Genomic DNA, 18360 nt, shown 5'->3' with positions numbered 1-18360 from the left:
ATGCTGCAGCAAGGCTACCAGGTCTGCAGCATGCTGGTCTCCTCCTTGGCAAGGGCAAGGAAACTGTGCTAAACCAAAAGCTTCCCTGCCTTCACAGGTCTTCTGCATCCCTTCCAGGCTTTGCCTCCCATTTTAAGGTCAGTGCTCTGTCAGGGAAAGCATAAAAGAAAATTGTAGGTAGAAGATAAGGCAATTAATGTTTGGATGTGTCCCCCATGTCACCTGTGCTGTCACCTGGGGCACCAACCTTGCTGGGCTACCAACCTCGTTGTCTGCAAACCTGAGCTGGGCTGGCAGGGGCACCCCCAGCAGAACAGAAGTCCAGATAGGGAGAAAGGTTTGGTTATAAACACAAAGATAAACCTGCCTTTCTGAAAGCCTAATTATGCTTCTTATTTAAACATAAACCTTCAAACCAATCTGGTTCACAATAACACTGTGATATAAACATGATGGTTTCAAAAGACACCAAAACCGGAGCGATGGAAATGTTTATTTCAGTGTGAAAATACGAGGCTTCCTAATATTTAGTGTCTTTTTAAATATTTGCTTCAAAATGTGGCTTGGATTATAAAGACAAGAACTTTAAGAGCAAATAATTGTTTAGTTAAGGTTGCACACTGGATTAACTTCATAACAGGATTTATAGAACAGACAATTATGAGAGTTTGGCTAATAAATGCTCTCAAGGTGAAAAAACATTCCTGCCAAAGCAGAAATAAAATAGAAATAGTCTGAAATAGTCAGTTTTAGAAACCTGCAGTGCCTCCCCATGGCCAAGCAGGTGCTCTCCTGATCTGGGGTCTCTGCATTCAGTGCATTTTGTGTGAAGGAATTAGTTATGGTAGTTTGTAGGGTTATATTGGTTACGTTTATTACCATGAAGGGGCTGAAACCTGTTGTGCCTCTTTCCTGCTGTGCCCTGGAATGGTGACTAGGGAACAGCTTTCAGCTTTTCATTAGGGTCACAAAACCAGAAACATTGACAGAAACATTTTAAGTGGGGAGGGAGGGTGGTAAGTCCTTGTTACCTCAAAATTAAATGGAGCAGTCAGCTGTAAAACAGATGAATGAGTCAAATGGAATGGACAGTGGCTTTTCCATATGGATAATGACTCCTCAAGAAAGTGAAGCAGCTTAGCTTCAAATGAAGCTTGCATAAAATGAATAAATACCCCCCTTCCCCTTGCCAATATAAGTTATCTTATACTAGTTGAAGTGTACACTATACTGAAGTGTACCAGACAGAATTTATTGGCCCAAATGATCCTGATGGACCCTTCCAACTCAGCATAGTCTAGGACTCTATTCTGAAATCATGCAGAGCATACACTGCAGTCTGTAAACGAGGCATTCTCTAAGGAAAATGATGGCAGAAATTTTAGTGGTTCCCAGTCAAAGACCATTTCAAATATTGGAGAGGTATAAAAGAAACACCTGCTGGGCTCATTCTCCCTTTTTCTTCTCTTCCTATTGCTATTTCATTCCCAGACAGACAGACACACACATAAATATCTATGTGAAATTATGCATACCAAAGAGGTTTATTATTAAAGTTTCTAACAACCTGAAACCTGGGACATCAAAGAGTTTTGGAGGGACTTTGCTCTCTGTTCTGGGGAGGGTTCAACTCCTGCTGTATTTGACCCGGGTTGCTCCAGCCCTCTAACTGCCACGAAAATAAATTTCAAGAGAAAGTTCTTTTCTGGCCCATCTCTGGGTTAACCTGTCATTTTGGTATTTTCAAATTCCTTCTCTCAGGAATTAGACTCCCCTGCACGGGACATTACAGCTGCTTCTCCAGCCACAAGTAATCATTCCTCATTTATTGTCACCTAATGTGAGTCCCAGCTCTCACTGACAATTCCCATTCAGCACTTACTGTGCTATATTTCACCTTAGAGTAATAAAAGTACTTCTCAGGATGACATTAAGTAGTGATAGAAAGAGACTGTGACTTACCCTTGGGGTCCTTTCATAATGTGTTGGAATTTTAACATTACTGGCAATTTTTGTAAAAATGAAGTTCTACCTTAGTTCCTTAATCAGTGAAAGACTAAAAGTTTAATTAACATAAAACATGATGTATTTCACCTTCTGTACAGCCTAAAGGCTCCAAGGTTTTTCCTTGGCAAATCAAAAAGTCTTCCTAATAAATCACCATATGCTACTAAAAAAAAGACATAATAAACTTGTTCTGTGGTATTCTGAGACTGATTTAAATATGAGATTTTTTTTTATCAAACACGAAATATAATAATTTACTTTAAGGTTCTGTAGTATAAGGCCTACTTACATCTCACACTGCTCAGTACAGAGCCTGTGTGCTGTTTGCCCTTGAATGCTTCATAATTTTTCTTAGTATTTTTTAAAAGACTTGAGGGAGATTGTTGAGCTTTGTTTTCCCCCTATAGAGAGTACACGTTTCTGAATATTATGCAGATACTGTCTCTTATTTAAATTCTTTCTAAGTATACTTTTCCCCAGCTTTTCTTGCTTTATCCTCCAATTTATCCACAATGAAGTAAGCTGCCATCGTAACCACGCTCATGCCAAAATTTTATTCTTCTGATCACCAAGTGATTTGGACATTCACGGCCTTACTTCTTCAAAAACTGCATTTGAGATGTTACAGGTACTTTATTTCTCTTCCTTGAGCAACTGGCATCATGACAAGAGAATCAGCAAAGCCCCGCTTAACATCAGGGTGACTACCAGTAAAGCTGTTGGGCTGCAATGAACAGATTTAACTTCCAGATTTGTAGATTTGCTGAGCTGTTTTACTGGATAATAGGTGGGATTTCTGATTTAGAGACTTTAAGAGATTTAGGTTTTAGAGATTTTAGGTTGCTTGGTTTAATGAAGACTGAGTAAGTGCCCAGCAGCTTCACAGTGACTGTGTACAGTTGCATGATGATGTGTTTCAGATTTTCTGGATTCCAGACAAATAGTTTATTTTTCCAGTGTCTTGCTGTCAGTAATTGCATCTCATTACTAAACTCCATCAAGAGTATGGAATACAGATGCTTGAAGGAGTAATGAGGTGCATTCCTTCAAATAAAAAACAAAGACTAAGCCAGAAAAGAAAAGCTTTCCAAATGTTTAAACAGATTATGAAAAAAAAAAAAAGAAAAGAAAAAGATCAAAATTGTTTGAGTTTCTGGGGCATAGCAAAATTAGCACTTTTAACTAGTTAGTGACTATGTGCTCATGGTCCAGGCAAAAGATTCAGGCTAGTTTCTCTCCTCAGCTGAACTCTACCATCTTGTGGGTTCCCAGGAAATTACAGTTTCAGTCTTAAAATCATCTTAATAAACCAGCTAAAATAGCTGACAGCACTGCTTTTGTTTTGTTTTGTTTGTTTGTTTTTTTAATGACTAAGTAGCATATTATAGACAAAATACTATTAAAGCCTTTGTTTTTTGTTTGTTTGTTTGTTTTTAATTTTGCTTTTTCAATTTGTGGCTTTCCAAGCCATAACAATATGTGTGCATTCCACATATTTCAGTATTTCCCAGTTACTTTGCAAACTCCTGTTTTGATCCATGGAAGTTCTACTGTGACGATAGAAAAGAGAATTATACAAGCCCTTTGTTGCAATTTAGGATTTTGCATCTTGTGACAAGGAAATCAGAGAGCTTAAAACAAAAGTGAACCAAAAACGAGCACTTGCTTTGAGATTCTCTTTCCTTCTCCTGGTCATTTAAGTTATCCTTAAGTGCCAGAGATCACTACAATTTTGGCTTTGAACTGCAGGATTTCCACTTTTTTGGTGGTAGGGTTTTTTTACAGGAACTTTTTACTTTCTTTTTCGGTTCAGGAGTGATGGGATTCATCCGTTCATTTGATGGAAATCTGACTTTTGAGTCAAATAATGCTGAATTTAACACTTGAAATGTAGAAGATATTTTTCAAAACCTTTTAAAATGTGGTAGCTGTTGACTTCAGCAGGGTTTTGCCAGCAGCCAGACCATGAGCTATTAAAAAAACCCCAAACCTTAATTAAAAAAAAAAAATCCACAGCCACAATATGCAGTTAAGAGCACTGTGGGGTGCTCTAGCTGTCAAAGGAAAAAGAAAACATGGTGTTGCAGAGCAGGTGTTGAAAAATTAAACTACTGAGTTCAGACCAGTACATTTCTAGGCTATAAAACATGGCTGGAAAAACACTTTAATGTTCTTTTTCCAAGCAGAGCGAGTCTATTAAGTAATAAATATCAAAAGGCCAGTTCAGCTCTCATTAGTGTGACTGGGATGGGAACTGAGAATTGAATCAGGCTCTGAAAGTCAGATGCTGCTGTCCTTGTCTGGGAGGATGTGATTCTCAGTGACACATTATGACTCCCCCCATCTGAATTGTTTAGTGTCAGAGCAAGTGGAACTTGGTTGATATGCTGTGTTCAGTCCTCATAACAATAGCAGGACTCCTGATGTATTATCTATCTAATAATGAAAAGGTAGGGTTCAATACCTATTGATTTAAATCAACATTATTCTGCCTCAAGGACTGCTAAACTGCTTCCTGAGAAAAAAGCTATAGTAATATTTTTATTCCTGGAGCATCACAGGAGAAAGTGGTGGAGCAAAGGTGTCTTTCACTCTATCTGTCCCTAGCTGAAATACAAAGTGGTGTTAAAAATTCAAGTGCAGTTAGTAAAAGGATGCAACAGAGAAAAAGTTCAGTAAGAGAACCAAAGAAAAACAGATTTACTCATTCATCAAACACACCCTGCATCCTCTTAAGAAAAAAACGCCTTACATCAATGAAGTTCAATGAAGCTGGGGTCTGTAGATGATCATAGAATCATTTAGGTTGGAAAAGACCTTTAAGATCATTGACGAAACTGCAATGATGCAAGTGTGGGCAGGATTCCAGCTGCCTTCAAGGAATAATGAGAATGGCCCGTGCCCAGTCTTGCATCACTCAGGAGCACGGTGCATCAGACAGAGCCTTTCCGCTCCTACCTTCAGCTCATCAGATAGAAAACACAGAACCCTACCTGCCAGATCTGCTGAATTCATGACCAGTTCCTGTTCTGGCTGCAGAATAAAATTCTCTCCCTGTTGTGATATCCAATTGCAACCCTGAGACCTCTGAGGGCTGTGTGAGATAATAGGTATGCATTCAATTTTCACTAGACTTACCCAAGGAAAAAAATTGCTTAGAATATTTTTCTTCCCTACAACGCTTTTCACTTCATTCATCAGCCCTCTGCTTCTGTACTGTCTGTGCCTTCCAGCACAACATTTCAGCAGCATCATGGCCCACTTTAGGCAAAAACAGCGTTGGAAGCACATTAAATGTGACAGCCAGATGTGTTGATCTGTTGACAATGGACACTGAGGTCGTTATTAAGACTTTGCAGTGGAGCATGAGCTGGACAGTGTTGGGATTAGATTGCTTCTCCGATATCTGGAGGTGAAAACCTGATGAAGTGTTGGGAGGTGTTATCAACAGAGCTGGAGGCAAGACAAAAAGTGCAAAATTGACCTGTTCTTCACTTTATTTCCATTCCTGCAAGTTAAAAGTGGTGGAGTGCTTCCTAGCACAGTCTTAATGCTGTCGAAATGTATTTGTGTTAATCTAAAAGGGGTCAAAACTCAACCCACACTTATGCTGATGAACCACCAGAGTAATTCCACTGACATGCACAGACTGTATAATAAAGGTATTGCTTAATACCTCCCAAAGCTGCTTCAATTTTAATGGGCTTTTTCTTAGCCATTAAAATAACTTTTTAAAAAGTACAGTTGGCTTTAAAATGTCTTCTAAGTTTGGTTACATTTGAACCAGCTCACAGTAAAAAAAAAAAAAACCAAAAAACAGTTGTAATGAGAAAATTATTTTTTAAATTTGCCTGTAATTATTTTTGTAACTGAAAATTGTCTGTAAAGTTTTGTATAGCTTTCATACACATTTGGATTTTAAAAAGTAACTTTATGAATCCCAAGGAATGGAACTTTGATATATTGAAACACTTCAGGAATTTAAAGGATGTTCTTTTTTCTTTTGTAAATGACTCATCTAGAAAAACACTTTTACATCTACAGGTACAAAAGGCTTAAGCAAATTATGTTTTATAAGAAATTCTGAGATATTTACATTTATACATTTATCATATCAGAGCATTGATATAATTGCAAATATTAAATTACATGGCCTGTAAACTGGCAAATATATTTTGTTCTATTAATTCTCATGTGTTGCAAAACTTTGCAATGTATCATTTTCTTTTAATATTATGCGAGGGGAACGGACGATAATTCTGAGCTCTAATCTTGACAGGCATTGCTTAAGAGTTTGTAGAGTAGCAAAAAAATGTTGCTTTTAAACCTATTGTCTAGATATTCTCCTGTTTTCTGGCTGTTCTTTCTTGCCCAGAATTTTAGCCATGTTGCTTACCTCTGATGTACAGTATTTAAAAGGCTGATGTTTTGCTTTCATATATTTGAATTTCCATACTTTTGCAGCAGCATTTCTTATTTTGACATTCGAGAGAAGAACCCAGAGGGACGCACAAACTGTGGGCACAGAAGAGCTTGAACAATGTCAGAACAAGATTGTGCCTGTTCCACATGAAAAATAGTTGGTTAGTGATTAATTCTAATTCTAATCATAACTAGGGAAAGAACCAAAGCCCCTTTCAGGGGCAGAATGTTTCTCCATGCTGTGTTCTAGACTTGGAGGTCAAATTTACCTGGCAGATGTGAAAAATCCCATGTAGTGTGGAAAAAACTCCAGTGATTAGGATATGGTGAATGCTCGAAGATCTGTTCTAGTGAAGGTTGATGCTATTTTATGTTGGTAATCTTCCCCCTCCAGCCCGTAAAATCTTCTTTTATCATGAGTAGTGTATCACTGTTGGGTTTTGCTGCGAGCAAAAGACGCCAGCATTTTTGTAAAAGAAGTAAAGAAAGCACCTTTCGAGAGCGCCCAGCGAATTGCTGGCTGCAGGCAAGGGTCGATGCACGCCTGTAGATGGAGTTAAATATCAAAGAACTGGTGCAGAGCGCGGCAGCCCTGTGGGTCCCGGCGGGCGACAGCACGGATCAGCCGCTCTCGGTTGTCCCATAGATTTATCGCCCAGCCCCTCGCAAGAGAGGAGGAGGAGGAGGAGGAGGAGGTGTTTACGCCTAGAATAGTTCGCGGATGACTTATCTCCTACTGAACTAGTGCAGCTAGGAAAGGCAGAGCCCTGCGAGGCACAAAAGCCGTTCTGCAGGTCGGTAGCAGGCGCTGGAAAATGAAAACCTAAATCCAGGCAGAGCACAGCACTGCCATGCAGGGAGAGGTGCTGTGTCCATGGGGTCGGGGCTGGCCACGAGTGTGAGGATCCATCCTTCGAGGAAACAGGGGTTTGCAGGATTTACTGGCCCGAGCTGTTTGTGTTAGATGACAATACGGAACAGGAACCATCACTTTTTCCTTAGTGCTTCCAATCAAGATTGCTGTTAATGGTCATTTGATCTCCCTTTCTTTAATCATATCCAGGGTACTAACGGGGAACAAACTGCTTTTGACACCACATCCTTCTGCACTCTCCTACTTTTTTTTTTTTTTTTTTTTTTTTTCTTTTCCACTTCTTTTCTCCCTTTTCAGACTTTTCCATGCTGGAAAATACACTACCAGCTTCTTTAACTCACAGAGATAAATAAACTTTGTAATTTGCTGATCCCTTATGCGGCTATGCTGGATTTACGTTGTCACTTTAATTGCTAGATTTACCTTTGGGACTTTAATTGCCATCTATAGATTTGTGTTTACGACCGCTGCTCGTATTTAAAGAAGAACTCAAACAAAATTAAAACTTTTTCTGCCTGAGCCGCCTCAGGAAAAAGGAGCTTCCTCGATTTTTTGGGATGGAGGAAGGAGGAGGTTTTTCAGTCGGCGCCGAGGACGCGGTTCCCGCGGGATGCTCCGGTATCCCGGCGATGCTCCCCGGCGCCGGGAGCCGCGCCGGGCGGTGACGGCAGAGGGCGCTGCCGGCCCGCGGGAGGCGCGCTCAGCGCCGCATCTTCCCGGGATAACGGGACGCGCAAGTTCCCTCCAGAACTGCCTCCAAAGTAAGCGGCGCCCGCCGCAGCCCCGTCCCCCGGTACGCGGGGCAGCCCGGGGCAGCCCGGCCCACTCCTCCCGGCTCCCGGCTCGCTCCCCGCCGCAGGCAGCAGCGTCCCGGGGGAGCCGCGCGCCGCTCCCGGCGCGGCTGGGGGGCTCCCCCTCGCTGCCCGCCCGTCCCGGTCCCGCCGGGGCGGCCCCTCAGGTGCGGGGGGCGGGCCGGGGCGGGGCGGCGCGGCTCGGCGGCCAATGGGCGGCCGTGGGGGGAGCCGGCCCGGGCGTCAAGAGGGCCGGGATCCATGAGCGCCGGGCAAAGTTGGGTCCGGGCGGCCGCGGATCACGGACCGCCTCGGCCGCCGTGCGCCCGGGTATGCCGGCGGGGCGGCGGGCACCGCGCAGGAGCGGCGGGCAGCGGGGGCCCCGGCGGTAGCGGCGGCGGCTGCTGAGCGGCGATGCGGCGCGGCGCCTCCGGCCGCCCCCCAGCCCCGGAGCGGCGGCGGGAGGAGCGGCGGCAGAGGCAGAGCCGGAGCGTCCCGTGAGCGCGGCGCGCCGCCGGCTCCGCTCCACTCCGCGTCCGGAGCGCAGCGTCCGCGGGTGCCGAGAGAGCCGGCGGGCAGGGCAGCGGGAGCGGGGCGAGCGGCGGCGCCGGGCCGCCCCCTCGGGGCGCTGCGCCCGCGGGTCGCCATGGGCCGCCCCCCCCGCCGCCCGCGGGCCGCCGCTGCTGCTGTCGCTGCTGTCGCTGCTGCTGCCGCCGCTGGGGAGCGCCGCCGCGGAGCCGCGCCAGGTGTTCCGGGTGCTGGAGGAGCAGCCGCCCGGCACTTGGGTGGGCACCATCGCCACCCGGCCCGGCTTCACCTACCGCCTGAGCGAGCACCACGAGCTCTTCGCCATCAACGCCACCTCGGGCGCCCTGCACACCCGCGCCACCATCGACCGCGAGAGCCTGGCCAGCGACGTGGTGGACTTGGTGGTGCTCTCCAGCCAGCCCACCTACCCCAGCGAGGTGCGCGTCCTGGTGCTCGACCTCAACGACAACGCGCCCGTCTTCCCCGACCCCTCCATCGTGGTGACTTTCAAGGAGGACACGGGCAGCGGGCGCCAGCTCATCCTGGACACTGCCACTGACGCCGACAGTGGCACCAATGGCGTGGACCATGGCTCCTATCGGATTGTGGCCGGCAACGAGGAGGGCCGCTTCCGCCTCAACATCACCCTCAACCCCAGCGGCGAGGGGGCTTTCCTGCACTTGGTTTCCCGTGGAGGGCTGGACCGGGAGGCCACCCCCACCTACCAGCTGTTGGTGCAGGTGGAGGACAAGGGCGAGCCCCGTCGGCGAGGGTACCTTCAGGTCAACGTCACCGTCCAGGATATCAATGATAACCCCCCCATCTTCAGCCAGACACTTTACCAGGCACGAGTGCCTGAGGATGCGCCCGTCGGGGCCAGCGTTCTCCAGGTCACTGCGGCCGATGCCGATGAGGGCACCAATGCTGACATCCGCTACCGCCTGGAAGGAGGCGATGGCAGCGGTGCTGGGGACGGGGCTGGCAGCCTCCCCTTTGAGGTGGACCCTGAGAGTGGGGTGATCCGCATCCGTGAGCGCTTGGACTACGAGATGCGGCAGCAGTACTCGCTGACGGTCCAGGCCATGGACCGCGGGGTGCCGGCGCTGAGCGGCCGGGCCGAGGCCCTCATCCGCCTGCTCGACGTCAACGACAACGAGCCCCGGGTGAAGTTCCGCTACTTCCCGGCCACCTCCCGGTTTGCCTCTGTGGATGAGAACGCGGCCCCCGGCACGGTGGTGGCCCTGCTGACGGTGAGCGATGCCGACTCTCCGGCGGCCAACGGGAACATCTCCGTGTCCATCCTGGCGGGAAACGAGCAGCGGCACTTTGAGGTGCACAGCAGTAAGGTACCCAACCTCAGCCTTATCAAGGTAGCGGCTGCGCTGGACCGGGAACGCATCCCGGCTTATAACCTTACCGTGGCAGTGGCGGATAATTACGGGGCCCCACCGCCACCTCCAGGCTCCCCCACTTCCGTCTTTTCCCCCGATGGAGCGGTGGCAGCTCCCGTGAGCCGCTCCTCGGTGGCCAGCCTGGTGATCTTTGTGAATGACATCAACGACCACCCGCCTGTCTTCGGGCAGTCAGTGTACAGGGTGAACATCAGCGAGGACGTGCCCCCGGGCAGTTATGTGCGGGGCCTCAGTGCCACGGACCGTGACTCGGGCCTCAACGCCAACCTCAAGTACAGCATCGTCTCGGGCAACGAGCTGGGCTGGTTCCGCATCAGCGAGCACAGCGGGCTGGTCACCACGGCTGTCCCCGAGGGTGGCACTGCTGCGGGCACATCCAGCTCCAGCAGGCTGGACCGGGAGACTGCTTCTCAGGTGGTGCTCAACATCAGTGCCCGTGACCAGGGGGTGCAGCCTAAATTCTCCTACGCACAGCTGGTGGTGACCATCCTGGATGTCAATGACAACAAGCCTCGCTTCGGTCAGCCTGAGGGTTACCAGGTGTCCCTGGCTGAAAACTCCCCATCAGGAACTGAGCTGCTTGTCCTGAGTGCCACTGATGGGGACCTGGGGGACAATGGGACTGTCCACTTCTCCCTGCAGGAAGCTGAGCCAGCTCTGGCAGCAGTTGGCCCCTCCTCTGTGACCCCTCGCCAGATGTTTCGCCTGGACCCAGTTTCAGGCAAGCTCAGCACCATCTCGCAGCTGGACCGGGAGGAGCAGTCTCACTTCTCCTTGCAGGTCTTGGCCACTGATTTGGGCTCTCCTCCCCTTTCTTCGGTAGCCCGAGTTAATGTGACCGTCTTGGATGTGAATGACAATAGCCCTGTCTTTTACCCCATTCAGTATTTTGCCCATATCCAAGAGAATGAGCCAGCTGGAACCTATGTGACCACCGTGTCTGCCACGGATCCCGATCTGGGCCCCAATGGGACAGTCAAATACAGCATCTCAGCTGGAGATACCTCCAGGTTTCAGGTCCATGGGCAGACAGGGGTCATCACAACAAAAATAGCCCTGGACAGGGAGGAGAAAACTGCTTACCAGTTGCAGATCGTGGCCACTGATGGTGGCCATCTTCAGTCACAGAACCAAGCCATTGTCACCATCACTGTCTTGGACACACAGGACAACCCCCCTGTTTTCAGCCAGGGCACGTACAGTTTTGTTGTCTTTGAAAATGTTGCCCTAGGTTACCACGTAGGTACTGTTTTTGCTTCCACCATGGACCTCAACACCAACATCAGTTACCTCATTACGACAGGTGACCAGAGGGGCGTGTTTGCCATCAACAGGGTGACGGGGCAGATCACCACAGCCAGTATTATTGACAGGGAGGAGCAAGCATTTTACCAGCTGAAGGTGGTTGCTAGAGGTGGGGCGATAACTGGCGATGCTGTGGTCAATATAACTGTCAAAGATTTAAATGACAATTCCCCACACTTCATTCAAGTGGTGGAAAGTGTAAATGTTGTTGAGAACTGGAAAGCCGGGCATACCATATTCCAAGCCAAAGCTCTTGATCCCGATGAAGGTGTTAATGGCATGGTCCTTTACAGCCTTAAGCAAAACCCAAAGGGCTTGTTCTCAATCGATGATCAAACTGGTGCTATAAGCTTAACGGGGCCGCTTGACATAAATGCTGGGTCTTACCAGGTTGAAATCCTGGCCTCGGATATGGGGGTGCCTCAGCTGTCCTCCGCCTTTATCCTGACTGTCTCTGTCCATGATGTAAATGATAATCCGCCTGTGTTTGACCAGCTTTCCTATGAAATGACTATTTTGGAGTCAGAGCCTGTGAATTCCAGGTTCTTTAAGGTACAGGCTTCTGACAAAGACTCGGGAGTGAACGGTGAAATAGCTTACAGTATAATTGAAGGAAATGCTGGGGATGCCTTTGGCATATTCCCAGATGGCCAGCTGTATATAAAAAGTGAACTGGACCGTGAGCTTCAGGAAAGATATGTTTTACTGGTCGTTGCCTCTGATAGAGCAGTAGAACCACTCAATGCTACTGTGAACGTTACTGTGATTCTGGAGGATGTAAACGATAACAGGCCCCTGTTCAACAGTACCAACTATGTGTTTTATTTTGAAGAGGAACAGAGAGGTGGGTCGTATGTGGGTAAAATAAATGCTGTAGATAAAGACTTTGGGCCAAATGGTGAGGTCAGGTATTCATTTGAGCATATGCAGCCAGATTTTGAGCTGAACACAGTAACTGGGGAAATCAGAAGCACTCATCAGTTTGACAGGGAAGCTCTCATGAGACAGAGGGGAGCTGCAGTATTTAGCCTTACAGTAATAGCCACAGATCAGGGGTTGCCAAAGCCTCTGAAAGATCAGGCAACTGTACAGATCTACATGAAAGACATCAATGATAACGCCCCCAAATTTTTGAAAGATCTTTACCAAGCTACTATATCAGAATTGGCAGCAAATCTGACACAGGTGCTGCGAGTTTCTGCCTCAGATGTTGATGAGGGGGTTAATGGGTTGATTCAGTATTCTGTAATCAAGGGAAATGAAGAAAACCAGTTTGTAATAGACAGCAGCACAGGCCAAGTGACCTTAGTAGGCAGACTAGATTATGAGGCTACTGCATCGTATTCCCTTGTCATCCAAGCAGTAGACTCTGGAGCCGTTTCCCTAAGTTCAACTTGCATGTTGAGCATTGATGTATTGGATGAAAATGACAACAGCCCTTCCTTCCCTAAATCAACCTTGTTAGTGGATGTCTTAGAAAATATGAGGGTTGGTGAACTTGTGTCATCTGTCACTGCCACTGATTCTGATTCAGGTGACAATGCTGACCTCCACTACAGCATTACAGGGACAAACAATCACGGGACCTTTAGCATCAGTCCCAACACCGGGAGTATTTTTCTTGCCAAGAAACTGGACTTTGAGACACAATCTCTGTATAAGCTAAATATAACGGCAAAAGACCAAGGGAGGCCCCCGCGATCCTCCACCATGTCAGTGGTCATACACGTTAGGGATTTCAATGATAACCCCCCTCATTTTCCTCCGGGAGACATCTTTAAATCGATTGTTGAGAACGTTCCTGTGGGTAGCTCTGTCATTTCCGTGACTGCTCACGATCCAGACGCGGATATTAACGGGCAGCTAACGTATGCGATCATCCAGCAGATGCCGAGGGGGAATCACTTCCGTATCGACGAGGTGAGAGGGACAATATTTACCAATGCTGAAATCGATCGGGAGTTTGCTAATCTCTTTGAGCTGACAGTCAAAGCCACCGATCAGGCCGTTCCTGTGGAGTCCAGGCGCTTTGCCCTCAAGAACGTGACCGTTCTGGTGACGGATCAAAATGACAATGTACCTGTGTTCGTATCGCAGAACGCCCTCGCAGCCGACCCCTCGGTTGTGATCGGTTCAATCCTGACCACGATTATTGCTGCGGATCCTGACGAGGGTGCCAATGGGGAGGTGGAGTATGAGATAGTCAATGGAGATACCGAAACCTTCATTGTGGATCGCTACAGCGGAGATTTAAGAGTAGCCTCAGCCTTGGTGCCTTCTCAGCTCATCTACAATCTCATAGTTTCTGCCACCGACCTGGGCCCCGAGAGGAGAAAATCCACCACTGAGATGACTATAATTCTGCAAGGGGTTGACGGGCCTGTTTTCACTCAGCCGAAATACATCACCATCCTGAAGGAGGGCGAGCCCATTGGGACAAATGTGATATCCCTGGAAGCGGCGAGCCCGCGGGGCTCCGAGGCACAGGTGGAATATTACATCGTGTCCGTCCGCTGCGAGGACAAGAGCCTCGGGCGCCTCTTCACCATTGGGCGCCACACCGGGGTCATCCAGACCGCTGCCATTCTGGACAGGGAGCAAGGAGCACGGCTCTACCTGGTGGATGTTTATGCCATTGAGAAGTCGTCTGTTTTGCCCCGCACGCAACGAGCAGAGGTAAAGGTTTATTCAGCAATTATTTGTCTTTTTACTCCTGTGTTAATATGGTTGATATGTCTTTTTACTCCAGGATTATGGCTGATTTTTCATGAAGTTGAGGTGTCAGTGTTGGACATGGGCTCTGAACAGCTCATGTAGTGTCTCCAGTCTTGGAAGTTCTTGCCATTCCTGCTTGGCTAAATCCCTGGGATGATAGGTCCCCTCACACCTCCAATTTTGGTTACTTTTTTACCTAACTCACTGATGAGTATGAAAATGGTTTGGTTTCTCTTCCTGGATGTGACAGATGGTAAAAGTGTAACATTTTAGTTGGAAACTGCTCTTATCACAAAGCCATTTGCCTTGGCTGGAGGGTCTTTCAAGGTTTTCTGCGTGACTAGCTTGAAAAGCAATGGGTGGAAACCATGTTTGGAACGTCATCTGTGAAGTACAAGTGTTTTATTTGCTCTGTTTTCAGTCACAGAGCTGATCATTCACACCGTTCCTGCTGTCTTTTGTGATAATACTGAGAAGCTAGGTGTGAGAATGAGTCTGGTGGTTGCTTTAAGTTGCAGAATCTCCTGGAGCTGCCTTCTCCACTTCACCACCTTTGACTTGCAATTCCTGAAAATTTGGGGCTGGCACTGCTGAGTGGGCCAGCCAGGAGAGGATGGTGGTAGTTTGTAGTGGTTTAACCATTTCCCTCTCTGGCTGAACATACCCCTCAGTGCTGCACAGCCCTACAGATCTCCCAGCATTACTTCCTCCTGGGAATTAAGTGTTAGTTTTGATGCTGTGGTGGTCGTTTACAGGTTTTTGTTTGATCTTAGCAGAAGTGGTATTTCCAATTCCTACTTGACAGCTGTGGATTTTTTCTTTTCATAGCTGCTTTTGTTGTTTCTTCTGCAGGTTAAGTATGATCTGTGTGTGATGTTGCTCTCCTATACTAGCCGTGACAGATCCTCTCTGAAGTGATTGTCAGGGATTTTGAGCACTGTTCCATCTCAAAGATGTGATCCCATCCTGCTGTGTGTGCATATTGGAAAATTACCTATTTTAGTAGTGCTGCTGGTTTAAGTAATTCATACTGTTTTTATGAGAATATTCCTGTTGTGCAGGGCTTTGTACTCCTGCTAACAATTTGTAAAAGATACACCTTCATAATTTTTTCCTTACTCTTGTGTCATATTTTGTCTTGATGGACAGTTGTTTTGAGGGTCAGGCCCTTGCCATTGGGCATTTTGATCAGGACCCTTCAGCTCTGAGTTTGAGCAGAGTTTCTTGACTGGGGAAGGACTCATAGGAGACCCAACCCTATGGCTGCAATATTCTTACGTGTTGTAAAAGCATTTAATGTGAGTATTTGCTGAGCAGGGAAGAGAACAACCATTGAAACTTCAAACAGCTTTTACATTGTTGAATGCAAACCACTTCTGAAATCACAAGCAAATGTTTTATTCTGTAAAGAACATTGAGAGGCATAACTGGGAGTTAGAATTTCCTATTACTGGTTGTATCTTTATAGCCTCTAAAGTGTGTCTTCTCCCAAATGTAATTAGCTTACTGTGCTTCTTTATAAATGTATTATAAATTATAATCAGCTTTCAACTTTCAAAAACATAACCATATGCTGTCTTCCTCTAACTGATGGAATTTCTCTGGAAGGCTTTTGCTGTCCGGCACAAGTACTGCTACACTGACATTCTGTGTGCAAGCTGACTGTCAGTGGCTGCTGAATAAGCAACACAGCTTTTTTTTCACATATTTATATTTTTTCTCTTTGATTTTGTTTGTTGGTTATGGTTTGGATTGTTTTTTTGTGGGGAAAGGACGTGAATATTGTGTATTTTCTGTCTTCTCTTATGAAGAGTGTGTTGGGTATTCTATCTCAGTATGGTTAAAAAAAAGGGAAAAATGGTAATAGCATATTCTTAACAATGCCTACATGATTATTCTTCATTGCCTGCCATGCTCTCTGCCCTGATGCCAGAAATCATCTTAATTGCACTGTGGCATGTGAGCGAACCAGTGAGCGTGGGGAGCTGCCCAGTGCTAAACGTGCTGCCTGAGATTGGCGAGGAGAGCAGCGGGAGTAGGGAAGTTAATAGATCTTTTGTCTAATACAGACTGCAGCAATGGGTTTGGGTGACAGGTACCTAGTGTGAAATAGAGATATTTACAGTTTTGAAACAGTGACTCGGCTTTGTCTTGCCAGCAGGCAGTCTAAAAGAAGAGCAGGCTTGCGTGAAACCACTTGCTCAAGAAGTGAATTAATCCTTGTCCTTGGGAAGTGGTGGGATTTCCCTCCCCCCCCCTCCCCTCCAATTTCTCCCTAATTTATTTTATTTACCTTCTTAAATAATATCAAATATATGGAAAAGATCCACCTAGTGCCCTAACTGAAGGAGAAAGTATCTTTTCAGTATTTCTCATCCATCCCTGGGGTTTGCCCTATGGGTTCAGACTGAAGACCCACCGACTGCAGAGCTCCCAGAGTTGTATGTAGGTGCTCTGTGAACAGAGTGTCCAAGGGCAGAACTTTGCAGTGGCAGGACTGTGGGGAATCCTTGCTGAACCCAGAGCAGCTGACATGCCTTGAAACTGAAGGGTTCTGTTATTTTCAGTAAAGGAACAAAAAAAGTTTAGGAAACAGAATGTTTGTTTACAATTTGTGGTTTATTTTTTCATCACTAGCTTTTTATCTTGTGTATGTTCCGTGTTTGTTTTTACTATATGGAAAGAAAAGTGGTGGTGGTGGTGGGATGTGTGTCAGGAAAGTGCAAATAGTGAGGTAAAGCTTTCTTCAAATACCAAATATTTGAGATTCCAAAGAATACTCAAGTGCTTCTTCCAGTGTATTTTACAGCTAGATGGTGTAATTTTGGGTGGTAGTTGTTGAATCTGAAAGCTTGTTTTTTTTTTAAATTTTATTTTGGATTTTCATCCTATTTGTAATCTGCAGTGACAGACCAGATGAATTGACATTGTGGGAATGTGTTTGCTGATCAGTCTCAGCTTTTCCCCCCTGTTGTATTTATCATTAGGTTAATACAATCATCACTGTTGATCTCATATAAAAAAGAATAATGTAGGTGTCCTAAAGGGGTCTCTTCAGTTGGCTATTCTATACCTTTTTTAATGTTTCTGCTGGGGGAAAAAAACCCCTCAGCAACTGCTAAACTCCTTTCTCTTGGCTTTCCAACATAAATCCTCTTTTAGCCTTTTGGGCAGGGCTCAGGGTTTCACCGCCATGATTTTATATTTAATATAGAATGACTAATGCCTACTGGCATCACTCGCACACCTCATGATGCCCCTCAGCCCCGCCTCCTCAAACAAGGGGGCAATGCATGCAATATCCTGCATGCTGTGGGATATTTTGGGTGGCCGTGTGTTGTACCCTGCTTTGTGTCTGGCAGCAATAATAGGGACTCTGGGACAATACCTCATCTTCTGTGCTGTGTAACCAGGGATTAAGAGGAATTAGACAGGATCTGCAGTTTGTGAGTTTAACCCTTCAGTGGGTGGCTTCCTTGAAGGGAGTTGTGGCCCTATGTATATAATTTATAGTGATTTATATATCACCTATGCCAGTTGAGAGGGGGTAACACTTTGGGAGGTGAACTCCTCAACATCTTTCATGTACTTTAAATAGGTTCATAGCTCCCAAGGAAGGGAGGAGAAGAGTGTAAATGAGGAAGGCATATAAACTTCAACTGCAAGATTTTATGCTGGTATTGATTTGAAAATGAAAATACATGGAGAGGTAGATCATGGAGTGGTCCTGTTAGTGCTTTTTACCTGGGAATGGTAATATCCTCTTGAAAGAGGGGGGTTGTCTTCATTTGCAGGCAGGGTGAAATGGGACTCTTAGGTCTTCTTCTGCACTGCATTTGTATCTTCATCTTGTGAGTGCTTAGTGATTTGTGTAGGCACACAGTTTGTGGTGACTGGGAGTGGGGCTGTGGCTGAGCCTCATCCCCAGTGGGCACAGCTGTGAGAAGCAGGTGAGCAGCATTGACAGCAATGAGCCATGGAGTGCCCAGGGGCACTGACCAACCACCAAAGGGAGCAGAGGGCAAAAAAGGCTGGGCTGAAGAAAGGAAGGGCAGATGCTTACAGATGATACTTTCTGAAGTGGTGTGGTGTTACTCTGTGTGGGTGGAAGCTTTCTCATACTGTATGGTGATACTCTGTGTTGCGGCTGTCTCAACTGTGACAGATTGACACTGTTTGGAATCTTGGACTTCCAAGTGGGGGAAGTGTTTCTTCCTTATTCAGGTAACACAGGGATTTCAAACAATGCTTGGTAAAGATCTGCACCTTAATGAAGAAAGGCAGAGTGAACGGCCCTGACCTCCTG

The 18360-nt window shown here is 46.5% G+C and overlaps 1 protein-coding gene across 1 annotated transcript in view; it reads left to right on the top strand.

Annotated features, from left to right (window-relative positions):
- Positions 1–8492: 8492 nt before the first annotated feature.
- FAT4 (FAT atypical cadherin 4) overlaps positions 8493–18360 on the top strand; it is a gene marked incomplete at its 5' end in the record, with an annotated part of 125239 nt that continues 115371 nt past the window's right edge. Inside the window, one exon of the mRNA XM_038136631.1 lies at positions 8493–14015. Coding sequence (XP_037992559.1) covers positions 8493–14015 — 5523 coding nt within the window. The remainder of the gene's footprint in view (positions 14016–18360) is intronic.

The sequence above is a fragment of the Motacilla alba genome, chromosome 4 (assembly GCF_015832195.1).
Source record: "Motacilla alba alba isolate MOTALB_02 chromosome 4, Motacilla_alba_V1.0_pri, whole genome shotgun sequence".
Taxonomy (NCBI): Eukaryota; Metazoa; Chordata; class Aves; order Passeriformes; family Motacillidae; genus Motacilla; species Motacilla alba.
This window is presented reverse-complemented; position numbering and strand designations above follow the sequence as displayed.